This window comes from Podarcis liolepis (assembly GCF_965112155.1).
Source record: "Podarcis liolepis genome assembly, chromosome: 5".
NCBI classification, from domain to species: domain Eukaryota; kingdom Metazoa; phylum Chordata; class Lepidosauria; order Squamata; family Lacertidae; genus Podarcis; species Podarcis liolepis.
In genome coordinates this window covers 63,226,194-63,249,303 of record NC_139556.1, presented here as the reverse complement: position 1 = coordinate 63,249,303, position 23,110 = coordinate 63,226,194, and the positions used below count along the sequence as shown (strand labels likewise).

The 23,110-nt window shown below is 43.2% G+C and overlaps 1 protein-coding gene across 7 annotated transcripts; it reads right to left on the bottom strand.

Annotated features, from left to right (window-relative positions):
• Nucleotides 1-579: 579 nt before the first annotated feature.
• SAP130 (Sin3A associated protein 130) lies at nt 580-22,272 on the bottom strand. 7 transcript variants are annotated; one of them, XM_083505278.1, is made up of 21 exons: nt 22,040-22,272; nt 19,504-19,621; nt 19,125-19,360; nt 17,693-17,851; nt 17,348-17,459; nt 16,350-16,474; nt 15,535-15,659; nt 14,647-14,797; nt 14,004-14,094; nt 13,216-13,320; nt 12,593-12,734; nt 11,633-11,751; nt 10,059-10,361; nt 9,212-9,386; nt 7,372-7,476; nt 5,964-6,322; nt 4,687-4,935; nt 4,237-4,362; nt 3,472-3,575; nt 2,445-2,558; nt 580-1,482 (listed from the first exon to the last, which is right to left on the bottom strand). In XM_083505278.1, exons 2-21 carry the CDS (start codon nt 19,613-19,615, stop codon nt 1,324-1,326), a joined length of 3,171 nt encoding a protein of 1,056 aa, XP_083361404.1. In that variant the 5' UTR covers nt 19,616-19,621; nt 22,040-22,272; the 3' UTR covers nt 580-1,323. The 7 variants fall into 7 exon arrangements, with proteins under 7 accessions (XP_083361404.1, XP_083361406.1, XP_083361410.1 ...); XM_083505280.1 differs by having other exon boundaries at nt 4,687-4,932; nt 22,040-22,253; XM_083505284.1 differs by having other exon boundaries at nt 3,472-3,572; nt 4,687-4,932; nt 22,040-22,248.
• Nucleotides 22,273-23,110: the final 838 nt, after the last annotated feature.

The window sequence follows — 23,110 nt, the reverse complement described above, 5'->3', positions numbered from 1 at the left end:
GGAAACTGAAGAAGTTGGGGAGCTTGTAGTCAAGGGGCAATCTACACTTGAGTGAACCTCCACCTGGCCTGCCTTATCTTTGCACTAGCAGACTTGCTCTGACCCACTGGCCTTTGCTAATGGTAGCTCATCTCATTCTGCCTTAGTATGGGTGGGTGCTCTATTGTGTGCCTGGCCAGCAGTGTGCATGGTGGGTGATATTGTACCTGCTCGGAGCTGCATCTAGACTGGCTGCTCCGAGTGGGATTGCTATGGATGTGTGTGCGTTTGCACTCCTCCCACTGCAGTTGTTTTCTTTTGGCTGGCAGTGGCCCCTTCCACTGAATGAAATTTGTACGTGCTGGATTTTGCCAGTGTTATATCCTATATGGATATATGGTACTAAGAGAACTGATAGCAGCTTATTACAGAAATAGCAAATATGGATGAAAATTTGTTTAACCTAGATTGCTAAAAGTGTAATTGTTGTCCATACCAATCTGTTCTTTTTAAATGTCCTGAACAAAAGCAGCTACTTCCCTATAGTTCTTATCTGGCTTTTCTTTGCTGGGATCTGTAGCACAGAATTAGATGCACCTGTTATTATACAAAATCCTCCAAATCCTTTATTCATGTTTCCGGGATGTCATATAGCACAAATTGTATGTAACACAATGAAGAGCATCACACCAGCTACAGGAAGTACTGTGCTGTATGAGAGTACTTTGAAAACAATATCCCAGAGCACCAACATGGGCACACGCACACACTCCACAACACTACAAATCACTTTGAAATGTATTTTTTAAAAAATAGACAGCTAGAGACTTCAGAACCACTTAAGATTCTAAATGTAGCAGAACCACCAGTGCAAGTGGCACTGGGTTTATGAAGGCTGCTCTAGCCACTGCAAGATCTTAAGGAGCAAAAAACTGAGTTGGCTACGTGGAAGTAGTGTCATCTCCAAACAGTTTCAAGATAGATGGTTCTTGAGGTCTGCTGCAGAATCCATTGTACAAACCTGTGGAGTTATCTCTAAAACTGTAGGATGGAAGGGCGAGGACTGTCTATCACGTTTGCATCAATGGTTCCAATTAATAGGCACTGGCACATCAAGAGGGCTAAACAAAATGTGACTGTGAAGAGTTTAAACAGGGACAAGCCTGAGAAAAATCTTTGTTCCTTTGATAGATCAATAATCATCCCTTAAGGTCATTGGGCTCCAACGTATCCATCCATCGTCCTTCTTACTCAGATGTAGCTCTCTAAAACAAACCCCCAATTAAAAGAGCCTTAACACTGTTCTGTACAACCTTTGTTTCCAGAGTCTTTATACCTCTGGCTCTAGACTTTTTCTTTTCTCTTCAATTTGGATACTTTCTTGACAGTTCCATTCTTATTCAGAAGCTTCAGAACACGCTCTTTGTGATCCAAGACCTTTAGCATGGATTCTCGAGCTTCATTTATTTGATCCATTACGAGCTTACATCTCTGCATATTCCCCTGAAACACAACACAGGACTGATATTAAACAGCTGAATGCCTCATAGGCACACAAGTAATCTTTAAACAACCACATTGAAATGTCAGAGAGTACATGACCTAAAGAATTTTAAAACAAATGAAACAGCCGTTTAGGAACAGATGAACAAGTATATTTCCACTTTCTGCTAATAATAATCTGGGAAATTAGACTCTCTACATCAAATGCCTTAGCATTTGCATTTCAAGACACATAGTAATAATGGTGAACTTTCAAGGCGAAAGCAACCTCATTTGGACGCAATGCTAAACTTAGTGCTGCTTGAATGAGGCTTGTGTGCTCTCCCACTCCCCTTTCCACTTCTTGCATAGCGGCAAGGAGGAGAGTCATGTCCAAACCTGGATCAACAGTTATTTTTAATTATGGTTTAGGGAAACAAGCCAATTTCAAACCATGGTTGATTAAGTTGCATTGTTTCCCTAACCATAATTAATATTAATCATAATTTAGAATTTGAATGGAATAATAAATTGCAGTTAATTAAAAATGGGTATCTTCCTTATGGCTGCCACAAAGAGGATGGAGGTTTCTGTGATTAATGGAATAGTTCTTCTTCTTCTCTCTCTGTCTCCCCCGTCTGTCTGCGTCCCCTCACTTTTAGAAATTTTATATTATGCTCAGGCTTTGAATGATACACGGAACCATGGAACCTGTGAATATCTATTTTCTATTTGTTGTATTGTTTAAATACATCCCAAATTATTCATTTTTTAAAATAACCATATGTGGTTGTTTTTAATAGGTTACTATTTTGAGTGGCTATACTAAAATACTGTCTGGTTTGTTTAGTCTGCTTCATTTTCTACTTCCCTCTTTTAACAGTTCTTTGTTTCACGTTTAAAAAACATATCCCACCATTTAAATTAAGAAACAATATCAATTGCAAATCACCAAACTGAAGGAGTGAACAATAAGCCTTTACCTGTATCAGTTCATTTATTCGATGCAAATCATCATCAGTTGCTGCCTTTTTCTTGGGAATGATCCCTTCTTGCAGGGAGGTGAGTCGTTCATACACATCGTGCTCCAGGTTGGTCTATAAAATATTAGAATTTGGCAAGAACACCTAACATTTTCACACTGTTTCATATCAAGGGCTACATAAGCTATAAAAATTCCATCTGCTCATACAACTGCTTTCAAAAGATGCAGTACTATTTTTCACTGCTGACAGAACAGTGTTCCTCTTCTTAAGGTTACAATGTCTTTATTGCAACTGCAGTAGGATGCTCTCTGAAATATGCTTCAAAATGAAGCAGGGCTGTCCCACTTCAGAATGAGGAAACATGGATCCTAGTCTATTTTTCTTACAGTGCAGTACAACAGTAACTGTCATCCAATGTCTGTGAAAGATATGCTTTGATGTTCTAGTCCTCTTACCATCACCTCTTATACTTAGATCAAAACCTCGTTTCACACACCATCAGCAGCCCAGCACTCCTAAATTACATACACAATGTAATGTCACATTTCCATAGTATTCCTCATGGCCTTGGGAGCTTGGCGCTAGAATACAAAGCACCTACATCACCCCCACCTGAAATAGAAGCATCCAGGAATGTGGAACAGTGCTGCCTCTTCCAGTCAGCAGCACACTCCCAGACACTTCTTCAGATCTGTGCACCAGAGGGAGGGATTTGCCAGTTTTGAGCATCTGTATAAAATGCATCAGTTCTTACGCCTGAATCAAGCCCTCCATTCATACCTGATATACATATATTCAACTGCAACCTACAACATATCCCTCAATCTTGAAGGGAATCCAATTCCAATAGTCTTATCAATCTGGTGGTAATTTTTAAAAATAATATAAATGATATGTTTATATATATGTATATGTATATGCATATAGTTTTGTATCACCGTTCAGAAAGCTTCCTGGGCTAAGGCTTTTCTTGGAGGAATCTCTTCCTCATTTTATATGAAACTACCCCGTTTCCCCCACTTACCAGCTGTAATAGCTGTGCTGCGCAAAGGTGGACCTTCCATCCCTGCGCACGGCAGGATACACCTTTCTGATTAGCGATCTCTTGCAGCATAGCCTTCTTCTCTTCTAGAACAAGAGTCAAATATGAGACACAAGCAAATAATGAGGTTTTAAAAGGTGAAATGTACCTTATTCCTTGAGCTACAAAAATGCTAAGTTTACTGCAGCAGTCATTTGTGTACCTGGTATGTGAAACCTGACCACAGATGTTGGTAGAATGCAGGGTCAGATGTGCAATAATGCAACAGCCAAATTTTGTGATCTGAACAGGGGTGGAGTGGGGCTTGCTTTGAATCTTTGTATCAAGTGTTGGTAAACTTAGTTTATCTAATAGCCAGGGACTATATATGTAGAAACCCTAAAGTCAAATTCAATAAATACATAATGCAAAGTAAGGAAGTCTCCTTGCACCCACTTTTCTTGCATAATTCATTTTGCTAATCAGACACACAGAGAGCAAGCAAGTATACATGGACTATTTCCTGTCAGCTGAGGTTCTCTATTACCTTATGTATAACTAAACCTCAGTAACAATAGGAAAACTGATATGTATTAGCACTGCCTCTGCAGTACAGATATTACAGTGGCTTTAGATGGTGGATATGTTGCTAGGCAATTCGCTGCACATCCTATATCAGAGGTTAAATGTTTGCAAGTAGACACCTGTCTAATATTGTAACACATCTGTTCACTGACCCATGCAAAATGTAATGACAGGAAGACATACCTTTCACTCTGACATCACTATACCGCTGAAAGTGATGATAGGCAGCTTTCCATGGGTTGCGATAGTGGCGAAGCAGTGTTATGGGTGGCCGAGGACGTACAGGCACATACCTCACACCTTCTTCATCTAAAGCAAGATTGAGAAAAATAACTAAAGCCTCTTTTAAGGTGCTTGCGTTTTGAGCTAGGAAAGAAAATGTGATCCCATGATAGGGCCGGCATACTTTGAATTAGAGATTAATTCAGCTCCAACAGCTCTCCCCCCGCACTCCAATAATAATCTGCCATGAAAAACTGATCTTTGCGGGGGATGGACGGACCCAAAGTTAATCATTTTTAGCTCAAATTCCTTTTCTAGTGGCAATCTTACATTTTGGGTGGATGGGTATTACTTGGAGAAGATGACAACCAACCAACCAACCAATTATTTAATTTATTTATTTCCATTCACCTATATATTCTTTTGGTGGTGACTTGCGCTTCTCTGCTTTTACCAGCAAGCTTTTGGTAGTGGATTTCTCATCATCAGTGCTATTAGTCTCCATCATATCCCCTTCCTCTGTAGAGATTATGTGCTGCTGCTTTCGTGGTTTTTTCCTTGGAGAGGCACCAGGTGGCAAGTCACTTGAGGGCACTGAAAGGTTGTTGGCCAGCAGTGTAAGAGATGGGGAGACAGTATTTGCAGTCAGTGGAGGAACTGCTGAAAGAGAAGACAGGAAGGGACATGTTTTAAGAGACTGATAGGTAAAACAAAGGCGGCTTTAGAGCCAACACCCTTGTCTTCCAAAGACTGCAATGCTAGAGACGAGACCAGATGCTAACTGCCAGTGCAGTGCCTTTGTAAGAGGAGAACATTATGTTTTTCTAGAGTCCCTCCTCTCAAGGATCTTAGAGCTTTTATATATACTTTCCCCCTGATTTTCTTTTGAATGGTTTGGCCTTACGTCATGAATAAGAGTGAGCAGAGCTAAGCAAACAAAGTCTTTTGTTTCAATCCTCCCTGATCTCTTTTTTTCTGGGATTATGGTTCCTATGACAGCGTTTGGGCTCTTTCAGTTCCCAATAAAGCTGCGAGGCACCTTTAGTGCAATCGATTGGCAGTTTGTGTTTGACATGCAAACTACTACGGCAAAAGTAACTTTCAGGAAATTCCTTAACAAATTGAATTTAAGAGTGAAAGCCTTGAACAGAGTCTTCTCACTATAAGGCTGCACAACTGTTCTCTTAGTGTTTACTACAGAGCAGAATTAAGCACTAATGTTTGATCTCTCCACAAACTTTAATAGCAAGTATACAGTGGTACCTCTGGTTATGAACGCTTCTGGTTACGAACTCCGCTAACCCGAAAGTAGCTGCTCCTGGTTGCAAACTTTGCCCCAGGGTGCTAACGGAAATTGTGCAGCAGGAACCCCATTAGTGAAAGTGCGCCTCAGGATAAGAATGGTTTCAGCTTAAGAACGGACCTCCGGAATGAATTAAGTTCATAACCAGAGGTACCACTGTATCCTTTTATTTCTACCTGCCATTTTATAACTATGCAACTCTTGTAGCTTTCAGTGACATGCTAGCTATGGCCCTGCTCTTAATAAACTCTGAACCTCATTACTAAAATAAAACAAAATATAATTTAAAATGAAGCTGCTAACAATCTTTCTAATTATTATCTGCTGTGGAGCTTTTGTACCTACTTTGAGCATCTCATTTGTGATTGCTTAAGCAGAAATCTACCTGAGACTGGCCGCATTATATCCATGGGTTCCACTTCCTCTTTTATTTTTATCTCTGGTACAACAGGGCCCAATACTGTAGAGAGAACGCCACCCATGGCTGGTGGAGGTGGAGGAGCTGCCACAATTGTGGCTGAAGTCGGTGCAGCAGCAGGCACAGTTCCCGGAATGGTTGACAGGGCAGCTGTGGGCTGTGAAGGTGGACTAGCTGCTGTGATGATGGTTGGAATGGCAGCTGGTGGCTGCTGGGAAGTGGGGACTGCAATTGGAGGTTGTTCATTGCTCTGAATGGATACTGCCTCCACAGATACAGTCACTGGAGTGGCCATAGATACATGGATTTCTGGTTTTGGCTTGGCACTAGATGAAACAAAACAAAACAAAAAAAGGAAAAAGTTAGCAGGTTCACTTTTTCAAGATCCTACTACCATAACTGTATAGAAATGCAGAGCCTCTGAAAGATTAATTTTGTTCTGGTTTTTCCCCCCTTTCCAGTTTTCTAGAAACATATCTTACAATATGGCGACATCACTTAAGTAGATGGAAGTCTGGGTTTCCAGAATCTAAGTAGTACAAGCCCACCGGAAATTGTGAAATACAGTCACCAAGTTTAATGTCTTTTCTTCAGAATCTTGACAATACCATGTAAAAACATCAGAAAGCAAAAAGGTTAGGGTTCCAGTGCTATATCAAAAAATGAGGTCCAAAATGAAAGAGGTTTTAGCATTTTGCCTGAATCAGAACCTTTGATTTGTTTCTCCCAAAGAAATCACATTCAGGAAACCAAGAACATTGGCTTCCTGGTCATGTTTTTTTCAAATGCAGAAAGGAACCAGGAGTGCTGGTTTGGACAGAGCTTGACAGTAAGCCAGTCAAATTTACATGCTAAAAATCATCAAGCTAAGAATACATTTTAACACAGATGATCCCCAGTACACTGGACCCCATTTTGGACAAGACATTTTTGTCTGATCCACTAAGCCGCCTGCTCTGTTTTTTGTTTTCCCACTCAAAGAAGGGGAGAGAAAAACAGGGAATGCTAAAACTGTAGGCATCATATGGCTCATTGGCAAGACTATCTTGCCTAACTATGGCTATGCACAGGCTTATATCTGAACATGGCCAATATGTGCATATTGTAGTGATCTGAGAAAAAGTAATTCAATACTCTTAAAATAGTTCCCTGTTTTATGTTCCCCAGGTCCTAATCTGCTTGCACAGCTCAGTGATCATCACTGAATATTTCACTGAACTCCCATTTACCCAGAAGTATGCATGCACCAGCTGTCTCCACGGAGCTTATTATTTTGCAATGGGTAAGAACAGCCAGCATCTCTTTCACCTTTTTTGCCAAGTTAGAATTACAATACTTTGAATGCTTTACATCTCTTTTTATTATGAGATCTTACCCAGCTGGTCTTGGCGATCCAGATGCACTCCTCATAGAGCTTTCCACTCGAGTGCCAGATACCTCAGATGGCTGCGGAGGGATGAGGCTTTTCCTAACCGCCAACCTGAAAAATAGCCATGAACACAGTAGTTTCTGAAAAGCAAAACTATTACAATAGTTGCCAAGGGTGCTTAATTTAAAAGCGGTGTACTATTATTCTCTTCTGCTGTATTTATCCTATATAGGCTCCAGCTGGGGGGGCTGATTAGAATTGTTCGCTCCAGTAGATTAATGGAATCCAAAAGATTCCTGAATGTGCAGGGAAATTTTCCAAACAGAACAGCTGCCTCTCCTGTCAAGACCCTAGTCTTGCTGTGGAAAAGCAAGATGATATAGGCCACTGACCCAATTGCACCTAGGGGCCCTCTCCAGTCCTGGTTTCCCAAGAGGCTTTGGGCAATGAAACATGTCGGAAGATGGCTAGAGCATAGATTACTTAAGATGTAAAGCGGGTTTGACCAAACACAGGTGACAGAGCTCTTTCCTTGTAGGTGGTTACGAAACTACAGCTGGTGCAGAAAGCTGCTGGACAGCCTGGGTCATGTAACACTAATTCCTAAGGTTCTGCACTGGCTGCTTGTGAGTTACTGAGCCTGATTCAAAGTTCTGCTAATAGCATATAAAGCCCTGAACAACCTGGTACCTAGTTATCTAAAAGAACAGCTCTCCCTATGTTGTCCAACTTATGCCTTGAAGTCAGCACTGAGGCCCTGCTTATGGTCACACACACATAAAATTCTAGGAGGCTGCTGACATGAGACAAGTGCTCCCTGCACCGTTGACTCCAGACTATGAAAATTACTTCCTGAAGAAATACAGTTGCCCCCTACAGTGGCAAGTTTTAAGAAATTGCCTGGTCCCTGTGTTGAAGTGTTTTTACTCTTCTATTTTACTGATCTGTTACTCTGTTTTTAGTTTTGAATTTTTTTTTAAATACACATATCTCTGTTTATGTAAGCTGCTTTGAGCTACATACTGAAGGTAAGGCAAGGTATAAGTCTTCACTAATAAATACATATTCCACGAGTTCTCACATGTTTTATTGGTTCTGTCATAATGCTCGGCATACATAAGACGACTGATGAACAGAATGCTACAAGGTTGTATCCAATAATATTGTACTGTCATTGCAAGGACTTGTTACGATATTGAAGCAATGCAGCCGCGAGCTGCTGGTAGCTTGAAAGCAAAACATAATGGGAATGTTGGGACTGTTCCGTGGGAAACAGAGGGACAGTCAATTCACAGTGCAGAGGGCACTGGAATTAGCTCAGAGTGTAATATGAGCTGAACAGGAAGTGTTTGTTCTCTCTCGACTGCAGGAGTATGAAGAGAGCAGTCATGTTTTTTGTAACGCCGCAAAGACAGAAATAAAGGCATGTAAATACGTTTCTGTCTATCTCTTTCCCTTGCCCGGGGGGGGGGGGCAGAAAAGAGGGGTGTGTTCTTCTCACGCTGAGAAGGATCGCCTATCACGACCTCTGCCTGGATCCTGCCGGGAAAGCAGACAGGGAGGTCAACAGGAGACCAAGCCAGGTGCCTGGGAGAGTTGCCAGTTTCTCCTGATAAAGGCTTGATTTCCGACAGGACTTTCATCTGCGCAATGAGACTTCTCCCTCTCCCACCCCTGAACACCTAGCCCAAATCTCCTACAGAGGACTGGAGAACCCAGAGAAGACATTGGGGGGTGCGGAGGAAGAGGAAATCCCATCGCGCAGGCACAAATCCTTGCACCAACAGGATGTTTTTATTAGAAACAGCACTATTTCTTTTACAGTGGCAACTGCAATTTTACTCACCCATCTGTAGTGGGTTTCTTCCGGAGAATGCTTGGGCGAGGGGATGAACCCTGGGCTGGTGTACTAGAACTGGCATTCTGACTATGGGTTTGTACCACTGTAGTTGAAGCTGGAGCAGTGTTGAATGTATTGCTGATTGGATTGGCCATAATAGTGGCTCCATCTGCCAAGACCACTGATGGAAGGAACAAAAAGGTTATAGGGAGGTAGCAGACAAAAGCGAGAGAAATTTAACCAGAAGCTGTTTCTCTTAAAATAAGAAGCGGGAATGTTGTTCCATTCTATGCTTGCTCAACAAATGCCAAATTGAAGGAGACAGCCACCCAAATCATACTCAGGAGCAGAACCACTGAACTCAATAGACTTAAGTCAATCTTTTTACATTGCTCTACTAAGAGTATAACCAAAACTGGGTATCAGGCTTAGTGTTTTAAAACTATCTGCTGCTCAGTTCTACAAACGTTAACTCAAGGTGTTCAATGGGGCTCTCTCAAAAATGTATACACAGGATTAAAACTCTAATTAGCCATACCTTAAGAAAACCACCCACAAACTTGATCATATATTTTTGCTAGGAGATAGGGAACAGCAGATACTGGTAAACAAAATAAAATGTTTAAGTGACTCTAGCAGTGTGTTTGAGTCAGCAACAGAAACGGCAGTTGTCCACGTTAGTGACAGCCCAAACCTATGGATTTTTAATCATAAACCCCACCAAGCTCAACAGAACTTCTAAGTAGGTGTTCACAGTAGTATTGCAGCCATAATTACATGATTAAAAAGCAAACCCCAAGAGGAATAGTTATGGACAATTTTGCTCGCAACACAAGCATTCTTGGCTAGTTACCTGATGTCTTGGTTTCAGTTTGTGGCTGTTGAGCACCCATTGGTGCAGTCTGAAGACCCTGTGTGCCAATTGGGGCAGCTGGATGTAGCCCTTGGGTTCCAATTGGCGCAGACTGTATTCCTTGTGCACTGATGGGTGCTGGTTGTATACCCTGTGCACCAATTGGCGCAGACTGGATGCCCTGAATATGACGGGCATGAGATGCATCCACTGTCATCAGCTGCATGGGATTAAGATGAACTGTGGAGGCCACTCCTACTCCAGTCTGAGCTGCTATGGCAGAATTTGGCGCCTGAGCTGAAACTGGAAATACCAAACAATAGACTTAATTACTTCCACACAAAACAGCCAATTTATTATCTTGTGTTGCCAAGCAGCATTGTTAGATTTTGTATTTAAATACTTGTAGTTTATGCACACATCTGTGGTCCTGCTGAAGATGCCAACAGATTAAATAAGATTCATAAGCCAGCCCTTCCAGCATTACGTTTATACAGCAGCAACACTGGCTTCATAATGCTAAAGCTGAATTATAATAATCCTCATGAGCACTGTTGAGGTTATATATGCAAAGAAAAAGATCTATTCCAATACTCCAAAGAAAACATATGGCCCTTTCACAGCTAGGGTCTAGCTATAACAAGTTTTCTGATTAGCTGAAGTAATGTAGAAGTGGTTATTACTGGATATTCCAATAGTTTGGAATAGAGCAGCTGAATGCTGTAAACGTGGAGCTCATGTAATACAATGGCTGAGAACACAAAGCAGAGACTCGCCAGTTAAACTTTCACCTCAATTGCCAAGCTATTAGAAGTTATTTCACATTGTCAGTCGTGGTTTGGAGAGCTTGCACAAACCAAAATTTGCCAGTTTAGAATTAACAGCAAACCCCCATTTCCAAAAACAACAGGACATCCAAGAGAAGGGTGGAAGAGGACGGCCAGGAGGATTTTTGTTATTGTTTGTAGCAGTAGCCATTGTAATACAAATCACAAGAAATAAACAAGTCAATTTGAGAGTAATTACAAAATACCATTTTTTCAGAACGGCAAAGCACCAAAACTTAAAAACTGCAGAATTCCCCAAATCATTTAGATTAAAAATTCCCCTTGGCAGTCATTATGTTTGGGGTCAAAAAAACAGACCCTATGTGGTAACCACCAAAGTAGTTCTGTTGGAACAAAGAGCTCTAGCTGTGCAATGGAATTTCCTCTCCTTCTCGGCCCCCTGTGCACCCCCAATTTTTCTGGGGATTCCCCCAATTCTCCTGAGCAGATTTGGGGAGGGCATGGGGAAGAGGAGAGGGAGAGAAAAACCCATTGCGAAGCCAGAAGTCTTTAGCAAAATGATTAACATCCTTTGCTGATCTGGTTCATCATTATCTTGACTTGAGCAAGCTTTGCAGAGAGGATTTTTTAATTATTTAAGTATTAAATTTGCCAGATAACCTTTGCTTGTTTCCCAAAGTACTTTGGAACCCCACTTTAAACTTAAAAAAGAAAAGTTGATGCAGAAAGCTCATTTATGTAGCTGCTCTAAAACTCTTCTGTAAATCAAACTTTGAGATTCCTTACCAGGATATTGGCGTATAGTGGATACAGAGCTGGTAATTGGTGTGTAAGTGTGGGCAGCCAAAGGGTAAGGAGGTGGATATGTTGGTAAGAAGTACTGGAATTGAACAGGTACTGACTGTCTAGAGGAATGAAGATAAATTAAATGTTAGACACAACAGTATAATTGTAGCCTTCAAATGAACTGTAGCAGTGATTGTTAATTAACCTTTGTTGCAATGCAATCAACTGTCCTAGTTTGCTAATTTCTTTGTGGGCCATCACATTTACCTACTTGGCAGGACACCCCAAAAGCTTCCAAATTCCAACCCTCTTTCTATAACCCTGACAATGTTGAACAGCATAATTCACAATAAAGAGTAAACAGAAGAAGTGAAGTGAAAGGGTTTCTACATTTGCACATACTTCATGCCACTATGTAGTCTGTTTGTAGAACATGTATACACCTGACACTATTTCCACTTCCTAACAATGCAGCTCCTTTCCCTTCATGTACAGCTGCCCTGAAATGCAGGAGTCAAATCTGACATGCAGCTTATTTGCTCCTCAGGAACCTGACAATTCCCTGAATCCACACTCTTTTAAACAAACTGTAGAATTTGAAGTGCACTGTCCATAACTCACAGAACTGGAAGAATATATTGCGACTTGGTTACCTAGATGCCTTTTCAGCCAGATTGGTTCAAATCAATCCAAAATCACAAGCCCTTCTTTCATCAGAAATATGCAAAGCCTTAGCTGGCGCAATCCCATGCACATCTATTCAGAAACTAATCTCACCAAGTTCAATTGGGCTTACTCTCAGATATGTGTGCACATAGGATTAGCTTTGGATACTTAAGTTAACTGAGAGATCAAAACACATTTCATTATATTTTTGCAGATGTCCTCACATATAACATACATGCAATATAACCAAGACAATTAAGTACCTATCCTATGTGAGTAAATTCATTCAGTTACCTGTTATCATTTCTAGCTTCCATGGCAACTGGGTTTGGAGATGCCCGGTGCCCAGATATAGGAATGAGATTACTCCTCTCTGCAGTGTAATCAGACTGGATGCGAGGGGAAGTGTGCGTAATTTGCTGTGGGACTACTTTAGCTGTACAGTGAAAAAAGACATCCCAGTTATTCACAAAGTAAACTGTAGTAGATTCATACTAGGAAACAGATACTGATTGTTCCTTTGCTGGAGCAAGATGCACTCCCAACCTCCATTCAACTGGTGGGTAGTAGGAGCATGGCTTGCTCAAGGAGGGGAACCTGCTTCTCCTGCCCAGCACTACTGTTTGAAGCCACTCAGTGCGGCTACTTTTCACCTTTAACAAGACGGGTGGAAAGGAGCAGCGCAGGTAGGGTTGCAAAGCACAGGGCTGACAACACCCATTGTGCTGTAGTTCTCAAGCTTGGAAACCCCACACAAGGGGTTTCAGCAGGTAGGTGGGACCAGACACCTGTCAAAGTTGCCCTGTGGGAAGCAAAGAAGTTTCCTCACCCCTGATGTACCTAGTCCATTCTGTCCCCAGCAGAAAATAAAATGATAGATCAAAGGACAATGTAGCTCAGAACTAATGCTCTCTTACCGACGGGGATGTTTGAGGTGGTCACAGCCGTTGCATGGGAGGAGTGTGAGGGCATAGTCACTGTGACAATTGTACTTGTAGGTGCTTGAGTGTGGGATACAGAACCTGAAAGGAAGAAAGGTGCACACACAATTAAACATTCTTCAGAGTCTGTGCCTTTGACAGAAAATGTATATCAAAAAAATATGGAAACTTCTATGCTGGGAAACAGCTAGACCCCAAGCCTGCTCTTTCAGTAACTGGGGTAGTGTTTTCCATGTGTGCCTAGCCTCCAAATTCACATGTTAAAATCATACACTAATTTTATTGTGCCACTCAATAATTATGAGAGATAAAGGGCTTTTTTTTAGCTGGATAAAGGTAAAGGTACCCCTGACCAATAGGTCCAGTCGCGGATGACTGGGGTTGCGGTGCTAATCTCGCTCTATAGGCCGAGGGAGCCGGCGTCTGTCCGCAGATAGCTTCCAAGTCATGTGGCCAGCATGACTAAGCCGCTTCTGGTGAACCAGAGCAGCGCATGGAAACGCCGTTTACCTTCCCGCTGGAGCGTTACCTATTTATCTACTTGCACTTGACATGCTTTCGAACTACAAGGTGGGCAGGAGCTGGGACTGAACAACGGGAGCTCACTCAGTAGCGGGGATTCGAACCGCTAACCTTCTGATCGGCAAGCCCTAGGCTCTGTGGTTTAGACGACAGCACCACCCGCGTCCTTTAGCAGGATACTTCAACCCTAATAACTGGCTTTTGTATTTGTACATAAGAAATGCTGAGCTGTAGATACTCACCAGCTGTAGTTGCCGAAGGAATGGTATTGGTTGCTAAAATAGGGGCCACAGTTGCTGCTGCCACTGGAGCACCAGTACTAAATATTGTTTTCTGCAGGGGGGGAAAAGTTGTCTGTCAAGAAACCATGATTGGCATATTTCGGCATCTTGGAACAGAGACGGCACTTCCCCCGATCTGATGCTTTACAGAGGAGCTGGAGTAGATGGGCTCCCATTGTTGGTCTAAGTGACCAGCTCACGAGAGTCCACAAGCTACCTAGACTATCAGCCACAGCACAGCAGGATGCCATGAACCAACAGGGCTTTTTAAGCCTCTTACAGCAACACCAGAGGACTGAGCAAAAGAAAGATGCTAGGTATCTCAAACACCAAGTAGAAAAGCAGCAGCCTAGAAGAGGAAAGGAAGGCTAGACTTGCTTGCAGATTAAAGAAAGAAAGGAGGCAGACTGTGTTCCCAAAAGGAAAGAAGCTCCAGACTTAGGAATGGAGGATTGTGGGTTGGAAGTTTCCCTCCCCCTGTCCAGGCCAACAATATGTTTCATGCCATGTCATGAAACCTCATTCAACTACCTTATAAAACCATATGGTAAAACTCAGACAACAACATGGAAGAAACTGCGCTGATCGTACTTATAATGTTTACCTGAGCCATGGTGTGAAGCTGCTGTTTCTGTGTTCCTATGGCTGGATGGGACGGCAGGGTAATTCTGGTTGCTGTATCCCGTGGCTGTGCAGGGCGCTGAATACTGATAGGTGCAGAAGGTGGGTGCTGCTGAATTGACAGTGTTGGCCGGCTGGAAAAGACAATCTAAGGTTCTTTTTCTGAAAGCACTTAACAGTCTGTCGACTCATTTTATGAAGAGACACCACAATGGGGCTTAAAATGGCTTCTTCATTGTGCATTACATGAATTAATGCACCAACAGCATTTCTTCTGGACAGTTCAATCAATGCTGTTTCACATTATATGGCCACCATGTGAAAGGGTGCTTAGCTGCATAGCAAGATGCTGCACACAGAATGGCTCCTTTCATGGAGCAGCTGCCTAGGGAGGCCGTTTGAAGCAGCTCCCATTAGATGGCCATACTGTGTAAAGTGGCCCTCAGTTAAATCACCGAATGTACCTTTTTTTATTTAAGAAAGCAATCCCAAGAACCAGTGTGGTATAGTGGTTAAGAGTGGTAGTCTCGTAATCTGAGGAACCGGATTCGCATCTCCGCTCCTCCACATGCAGCTGCTAGGTGACCTTGGGCTAGTCACACTTCTCTGAAGTCTCTCAGCCCCACTCACCTCACAGAGTGTTTGTTGTGGGGGAGGAAGGGAAAGGAGAATGTTAGCCGCTTTGAGACTCCTTAAAGGGAGTGAAAGGCAGGATATCAAATCCAAACTCTTCTTCTTCTTCTTCTTCTTCTTCTTCTTCTTCTTCTTCTTCAAGAAACATTTACTAGGGAGTAAGCCCCACTGAGCACAGAGTGACTCACTTCCAAATAAACGTATCTATGATTATACTGTTAATGGGTGTAGTGGTTACCTGAGGGTAGCTTCTGTGGCATGTGTTGTCGTTGTTGTAATAACAGGTGATTGGGCCCTCGTGGCCGACACTGTTGCTACAACAGCAGGAGGGATGGTACTTGAAGTTGTCACAGGAGGCCGGGACTGTGGTAGGTAAGGAAAAAGTATTACATTATGGCTTTCAACCAATAATTTAAAAAATTATTAACTGCCTAAAATGTAAAGAAATTACACATAGCAAAACTTTGTAAAAATGGACCTCTGGGTCTCCTAAGGGTCAGATAATTTGATTGCCAGACACATTTTTCTCCCTTAGCAATATGTAGATCATTTTTGTAAACATATAGAAAAACTGTTGGCAACCTTACAAACTAGGAACAATTTTACATATAAACAGAGCTTGGCATGGTAGGCTCCACAACTGTGCTTGCACCACACTGAGCTCCCTGCTGCCTTGCTTATCCCCCTTGGTAACTGGCAGTGAAGTGCAGCACTGGGAAGTCAGGAAAGCAATGCAGCCCTACCTGTGCCAGCCACTACTGCACACAAATGGAGCTAAAAGCCAACCAACCATTAACAGCAGGGCTTCAAACAAAATGGAAAGCTCTTTAAATGGGGGAGTTAATCTGAAGTTCACTCTTTGGATAATATTATTAGTTCGCTCCCTTTACAGGTTCTTTAAATCTTGGCCTGCAATGCTGAAGAATTTGAGTCACAAGAACCAGTTGTCAGATTTCACAGTTCATTTAACTATGGAAGTGGTTTCCCGCTTAAGAAAAGCCCAAAAGAATCTGAAAGCAACAACAACAATCATACTGCACAATTGTCACCTGCCTGGATAGGTTGATGAATGATGTGCTGAACTGCTGGTTGAGCTGTCGCTGCGTTTGGCAACTGTGAAGCTGGCCTCAGGACAGTTGTCACTTTAGAACTGGACATCACAGCAGCAGCTGCGGCACCTGAGGAAAATCCCATGTAAAACTGAGACAACCCCTAAGACCTTCCACTTTTCAAAAAGTGTAAGAGTGGCCACGACTCTTTATACATGACACAAAGAATTAAGAGTGCTGTTAGTAGTGCTGGCTAAACAAAGCAATTTGCATAAAAGAACGAAAAAGTGGTAACATCAACCAGGGTTGTATAGCTGCAATATCCCTCAGCTGCATAAACCATTGAGAGAATAGGCTATGGAGCTGTACGCTCCCTCCTCCCTTCAGATGCATGAAGTTTCTCCAGCGGGCTTAAACTGCAGATTATTTTACAGGGGTATTGAATTGAGCCTAGTCTCTTGAACAAGACTTGAAGCCGATTTGTTAACCCTGGTATATAAAGAATCTGGTTCATCTGAACTGCAGTTGACACCAGTATTAATGTTAACTGCAGTTAGGGATGGTGGATTTGCCCAGAATGCATCCGGCATGTGATCCACAGCATATCCTAAACAAGGGGCAGCCAACATGGTGTCCTCCAAATGTTGCTGGACTACAACTCCCATCAACCCTGCCCACTGGTTGAGCTGTTGGCCTTGCTGGCTATGGATGATTTGTAGTCAACAATGTCTGAAGGACACCACACTGGCTACTCCTGTCCTAAAACATATGATGTGGGGTGGTTTTTTTTTTAAAAGGATCAGCACACCATATTCTACTGTAACCCTAATTATACCCTACACTTTCCCAAGACCAAGAAGCTAAAAATAGTTATTTTAGATTGCAGCCATTATCTTTATAGCTACTCTACCAAGGTATTGACGCATGCATTAACCACGGTATAAACATTGTCCAGAATAAGTTTATTAACATAATACTTTCTTGGGATGATTATGTAAGTACCTCGAGGTAAGTGAGACGCTCCAATGTGTAATGGTGGTCCAGGAGCACTACTTCGGATTATTGACATCTGAACATTGGTTGTCATGATATGGTGCACATTGCTGGGATGTCCCTGCAGACAGTAACAGATTGTGTGGGGGGAAATCGTCTAGATGTAATGTACCAGAAATGCTTCATATACAACCACACACTACAGTTAAGCCATTTGAAAGTACAGGTTAGATATGAATTATTATGGTAGGAGATGCAAACCAAGGCTGTGGGTACTGTGGTTCACAGTGCTTCATTTGCTTTCCATGACTTTAAACAAACAAAAAAGTTACTTTAGAAGAAGAAAATGATTACCTGTTGTCCACTGATTGTTGCTACGGGAATAGCAGAGGCCTGTGGGATGCTGCTCTCCATTGTTACAGTAACTTGCCCTGGGACTTTGGTGGGGCAGGAGAGAGGAGAGGGTGGAGCTGGTGCAATAGGGCGGCTAGGGATGGTAGGCTTCAGGGGAGGCTGCAAAGAACATAAAGATACAACTACTGGTTCTTAGAAATTTGTGGCAACAGAACAAATAAAAACAACACAAGTATGCCCTCTTACCCTGAGGGGAAAAGAAAACCTGTAACGAACTTACTGGTAGCCACAGTCTAATTAAATTATTTTGAATTTCTCTATACACATTATTCCTCAGAAGAGAATCATATGAAAAGATGAATCTTTGTGCAATAATATTGCTTTCTTAAGATCAAGTAACTAGTACAAAAAGCTTTAATCTTGGAGACAGCTACTGGGAGTTAGCACACAAATAATTATACAGACAGACATACCCCATCAACCAATTTCCTTGAAACTTTTTGTAACCCTGCTCTCTCCCCCTTAACAAAAATTAGGTCTGGTGTTTGAAATTATGCAACTCCCTACTGGTTGCGCTGGAACAGACACAGTCAATGCTCAAAACCTGTGGGGCTGTATTTTCTCTAAGCCAAACTGTTTAGGATTAAGATTACCAATGATTATCATTTCATTGCCGGCCTCAGTGTACGGGGAAGATGATGCAAGGGAGAAGATGCCTCTTTCCAATTAGCTACTGTGAACCTCTTCTTCAACCTCAGCAACTGGTACCCTCCAGATGTTTCATACCACAACTTCCATTAGCCCCAGCCAGCACAACTGACAATTAGAATGCTCTTGCAAGGGCATGACCAGTGTACCCAGCACTTTTCAGGAAGACTTTAGTGGCATGTTTAAGAGATGGGCAGTAGGATATTTCGACTGAGTTTTTCATAGATTCACAGAGTTGAAAAGGACCCGAAAACATCACATAGACCCCCTGCTAATGCAGAAAATTAGCTGCTATAGCATAACTGTTAGCTTACCAGCCTCTGCTTTAAAACATCTAACAAGGAGGGCCCACCATCTTCTGAGGCACAGTTTACACCAATGGGGAGCATTTCCTTGTAATTTCAACCTATTGGTTGAAGTCCTACCCCCCTGGCATAACAGAAAACATATTTGCTCCATCACTGTACTAGTCCAGTCCCTTGTCAGACTGCCTTCAATGGTAAAGGTTTCAGTAGTTGTTTTTTTAGAAAGCACTAAATAACAGTATTCAACCTTCTCTGTCCCAGGGAATCAAAGGCAGTTGCAATATAGAAACAAGTACATGCTAAAATGAAGAGAAAGTTGCGCTTAAACTTAAATCTAGCCTGAGCTAACTTTGCCATTGCATTAAATTAGTGCTATTAAATACCCCTATTCCATACTTGAAAAGCAATGCTCTCATTACCTTCATAAGACCTTCAGAAAAAGAAAGTGGCACTGCTGGAGCTAAATGTGCTGGAGGAGCTGCTACTGTAACTGGCACACCAGATTGTACCGTATGGTGCTGAGTCAACATTTGCACCTGCGGATATGGCCGGACTACCACTGTTTCCTGCTTCTCTTCACGGGACTGCAGAGAGCCACCAGGGACCACATGATCTCTGGTAGCAACTTCCATTTCTCGACTGGGTTCATCACTCACTAAATAGAAAAATGTATGAAATTTTAGAAAGAAAACAGGACTAGAAACAGGCAAGGCACAGAAATGCTGTCTTTGATTTCTATGGAACTTACTTCCAAAAAAGTATACTGAAGTCTTAGTAGAAATCCTGTAGTTGCCTTACCCGTAGTTGTTGGGTTAATCAATCCAGTAGATCCACTGGTAGAGATCGGAGGAGGAGCTGGTCCTAGATTTGCAGGAGGAGGTCCTGAACGGGGAAACTGCTGAGAACTCATTTCCACCTATGGAACACAAAGAATTACAAATATTTCATACATCCACATTACTGAAGCCCTTGTTACTGAGGAATCCCAGCAAATTCAGTTAGGTTACATATGTTTGCACAGAGTAGCTAGTGACAAATGATATGCAAGCTCTCCATCTGGTTAAAATCCAAAATACAAACAGTTCAACCAAGTTCAATAACTTAATAAACAACTGTTGGTGCGTTAATATACTGAAATATAAAAATAGTAACAGGTTCAAGTGACAACCGCCACGTGCAAATAATAAAGTAGCAATACATAGGCCTGGCACAAATCCAATGTTTACAGTGCCAACTTATGTTTGCTCAGAAATAAGTCCCACTGTGTTCAATGAATCTTACTCCCAGAAATGTGTACAGAGGATATTAACCTTTCAATATTTTGACGTTAGGACTTCTCTGCTAACTATCTGGAAAAAACACAGGGCTATAATTAACTTATGAAATTAAGACTCAATATTAGCATTAGTAATAACGGTAAGTAACAGTTGCTATGCAAACATCTGTGTAAGACACCTATATCAAAGTATTTTAATCATGTACTGAACATCAATTAAACATACCATCAACTACACAAAACAAATTACAGTTTAAAGATTATAGACCAGGGCAGAAATGCTTTAAATAAATGAAATGATAGATGTAATTATCTTGTACTTTGTAAATGGCTATAATTCTCTATACTCTTTCCTCATGCAGTTCCAAAGGAGGTGAGGCTGGTATTAAATACTAAATCTATATTGAAAGATTGCACATGTACACATGACAGTAAAGGTAATGATGAGCAACACAGCTGTCACACACAGGTACCCAAATGCAATCAGAAAGACTCAGCTAATTCTGTGCAACAGCTGAGCAAGCTACATAGAAACACTGAAGTGACTATAAATGCAAAACCAGACCATTGATCTAATTATATCAGCATTGTTTACTTTACTGTCTAGTTTCCAAGATCTCAGGCAGAGGCCTTCCAAACAACTCAAAAGTTCTACACAAACTACTATATACTGTTGTTGACAGCAGCCATGCAGAAACCAGAGGAAGCGTACAACTACGCAGAACAATACAACTACACTGAACAGCTAAGCATCTGCTGTGCACACTTACCAGAGAGAAAGCCCCACTTAACAAAGAACTTATTCCCGAATAAGCAAATCTTGGGCTGCATAATAGAGTGTTAGGCGTTGGATCCTGACATCAGTACAGTAACCACATAAACCAGTTCTGAACTCCAGCTCCCACCAGTGACAGCTGAAATGGCCAATTAGCAGGAGTGATGGGAGATAAAGTCAAACTGCACCTGGATGGTAGCAAGCTAAGGAAGACTAAATCCGTCTTCACATCCTTCAAGATCATAACTTCTACATCACCATCAACTCCAAAACCACTTTATGACACCGCAATACAAACATAAATTCAACTTTCATGTGTTTGTCTCCCTCTTTTAACATCAATTGCAGGCAACACCTACAGTATCTCAATTACCTGCTTGGCAGCAGAACGCAGCTAGCATGAAGTCATCAGGGGTAATGACTGCACGTGCACAGTGCGAGATCTAGGGGAATCCAGGAGCAGCGCCTTATTCGCGGATGCTCTCTTTCCTCCTTGTTCTGGGAAACAACCCTGATAGATACCTCGCCCACCCCACACCCCCGGCCCTAAACTACGCTGGTCGTGGAAGGGCCACTACGATCAATACGATTAAAACAGCGCCGCTTGCAACAGCTGGGCCGGCTCACCCGCCCGCAAACTCGCCGCTTCCAACTTTTGGCTTCCGAGACAGGCGCGATCGGGCCGAGTTTAGTGCGGAATCTTGACGGGAGAAGCCAACACTCAGCAGCGGAGACGCCGCAGCGCGCAGCACAAGGCGGCAAAGGGAGCAGCGCCCGTCGCCGGTCAGGGGCGGCTCCCGAGGCCCCTCCCCTTTCGCTCGCTTCGGGCGGAGCTCTCCTCTCGGCATAAGCTCCGCCCACTAGAGCATGCGCGAAGCCCGCCCCCCTCTGCGGGCAGCCAATGGGAACCCCTCACTTCCCCATGGCGAGCCAGCCCAGCATAGAAGGCAGCACAACCTGCCAACCAATGGGAAAGCCCGCACAGGCTACGCCTGACTACCAATGGGAACACAGGTAATGGCTAATCAGGAGTAGCCAGGGCCCGCCTCCCTTCCCTCCCTGATCACTATGTGAAACAGACGCGCAGGGCCAGGGACCCGGATGTTCAGCGAGAATAAAAAGGCTGCGGCGGCCGCCGCGAACGCCCCAAGCAGCCGCCGTGAGTGAGGTGGACTCGGGTGCGCAGCTCGAGTAACTCTCGGCAGGGGCTTGGCCAGAGGGAGCGGCGCCTCTCCCTGGCGCCCCGCTCCCAGAACGAGCCCTCCCCTCGCCCGCCGAGTTACCTGCAGCCGAGGGGGCGGCGGAGCCTCTCGGAGCAGCCTCCGGAGCCGCCTCTTTCGCCGATGCTGAGGGGGCTCAGTCGGGAGTGTTGCTTCCGCTGCCGCAGCAAAGCATCCCCTCCCCCCTTTCGATTGATTGGATCTCGCTTAGTCCTGCCCACAGCGGTGATAATTTCTCCTCACTGTGCTTGTCGATTGGCTGAGGCGGCGCTTGCGCAGAGGCTCCTGGGGGCTGTAGTTCGAGAACTGAGCGTCGCCCATAGATAACGCCGCGAGAGGTTGGGGGAAGCGAGAGGGCCCCGATTGGCCGCCTGGAAGGAGGCGGGACGGTCGTTTAGCTCCCTCCGCCTACCAAGATAAGGATTGGTCGGCTTTCTTCGGAGCGCTTTAGTAAATGGCTTCTAGATGGAGAACGGGACGGTCCGCTGCTTGGTGAGATGGCGGGAAACCGATCTGGGAGCTGTCAGTTCCCTTCCCCGCTCCCACTTCCGAACCCAAGCTAAGAAAACAAAAAGCGGAGCTGCCCTGAAGCCGCATTGCTCCCGCTCTGCCTTACATTTATCTGCCTGACCCTTAATAAAAGGTTTATTATTGCCCCCTTGCTGTGATCTCTTGTTATTCTAAAACACGCAAATTCTCTGCATTTTAGCAGCATCTCATTCGCTGGTTATGAACGGGGCTAATAATAATAATACTGTAATACGTGTAATGCGTGGACTGTTGGACTATTGCAGTCAACACTGGGCTGTCATATACAAGGGAAGGGCCTTCAGGGTCCCTAGTGCCGCCTGTGGCACTCTTATACTCACTGGAGTATATTGCAATGCCAGTGCAGTGTCAGAGAAAGCCGGGGGGGCAGGTTCAGATCACTGCTCAATGGTGCAGCTCCATAAACTAATTTCCATATTCTACCTCACAAAGTTGCTGTAGAAAAAAATTGGGGAGATGTACACCACTTTGTGCTTCTTGGAGGAACGTAATAAATACTGAACCAACTTCAGCCCAGTAAATGGTTCCTTAGGGCAGGAAAGTTCTGTTGCGCCAGAAGCGGTTTTGTCATGCTGGCGTCATGAC

What these genes read in the sequence shown, in the direction of transcription:
- SAP130 (XM_083505278.1), bottom strand. Translation starts at nt 19,615, where the DNA reads ATGAGTTCTCAGCAGTTTCCCCGTTCAGGACCTCCTCCTGCAAATCTA. An exon ending in GATTAACCCAACAACTACGG is followed by an intron (nt 19,361 to 19,503) that starts GTAAGGCAACTA and finishes TTTTCTATTTAG; the next exon opens with TGAGTGATGAACCCAGTCGA. An exon ending in AGCTTCACACCATGGCTCAG is followed by an intron (nt 14,095 to 14,646) that starts GTAAACATTATA and finishes CCCCCCCTGCAG; the next exon opens with AAAACAATATTTAGTACTGG.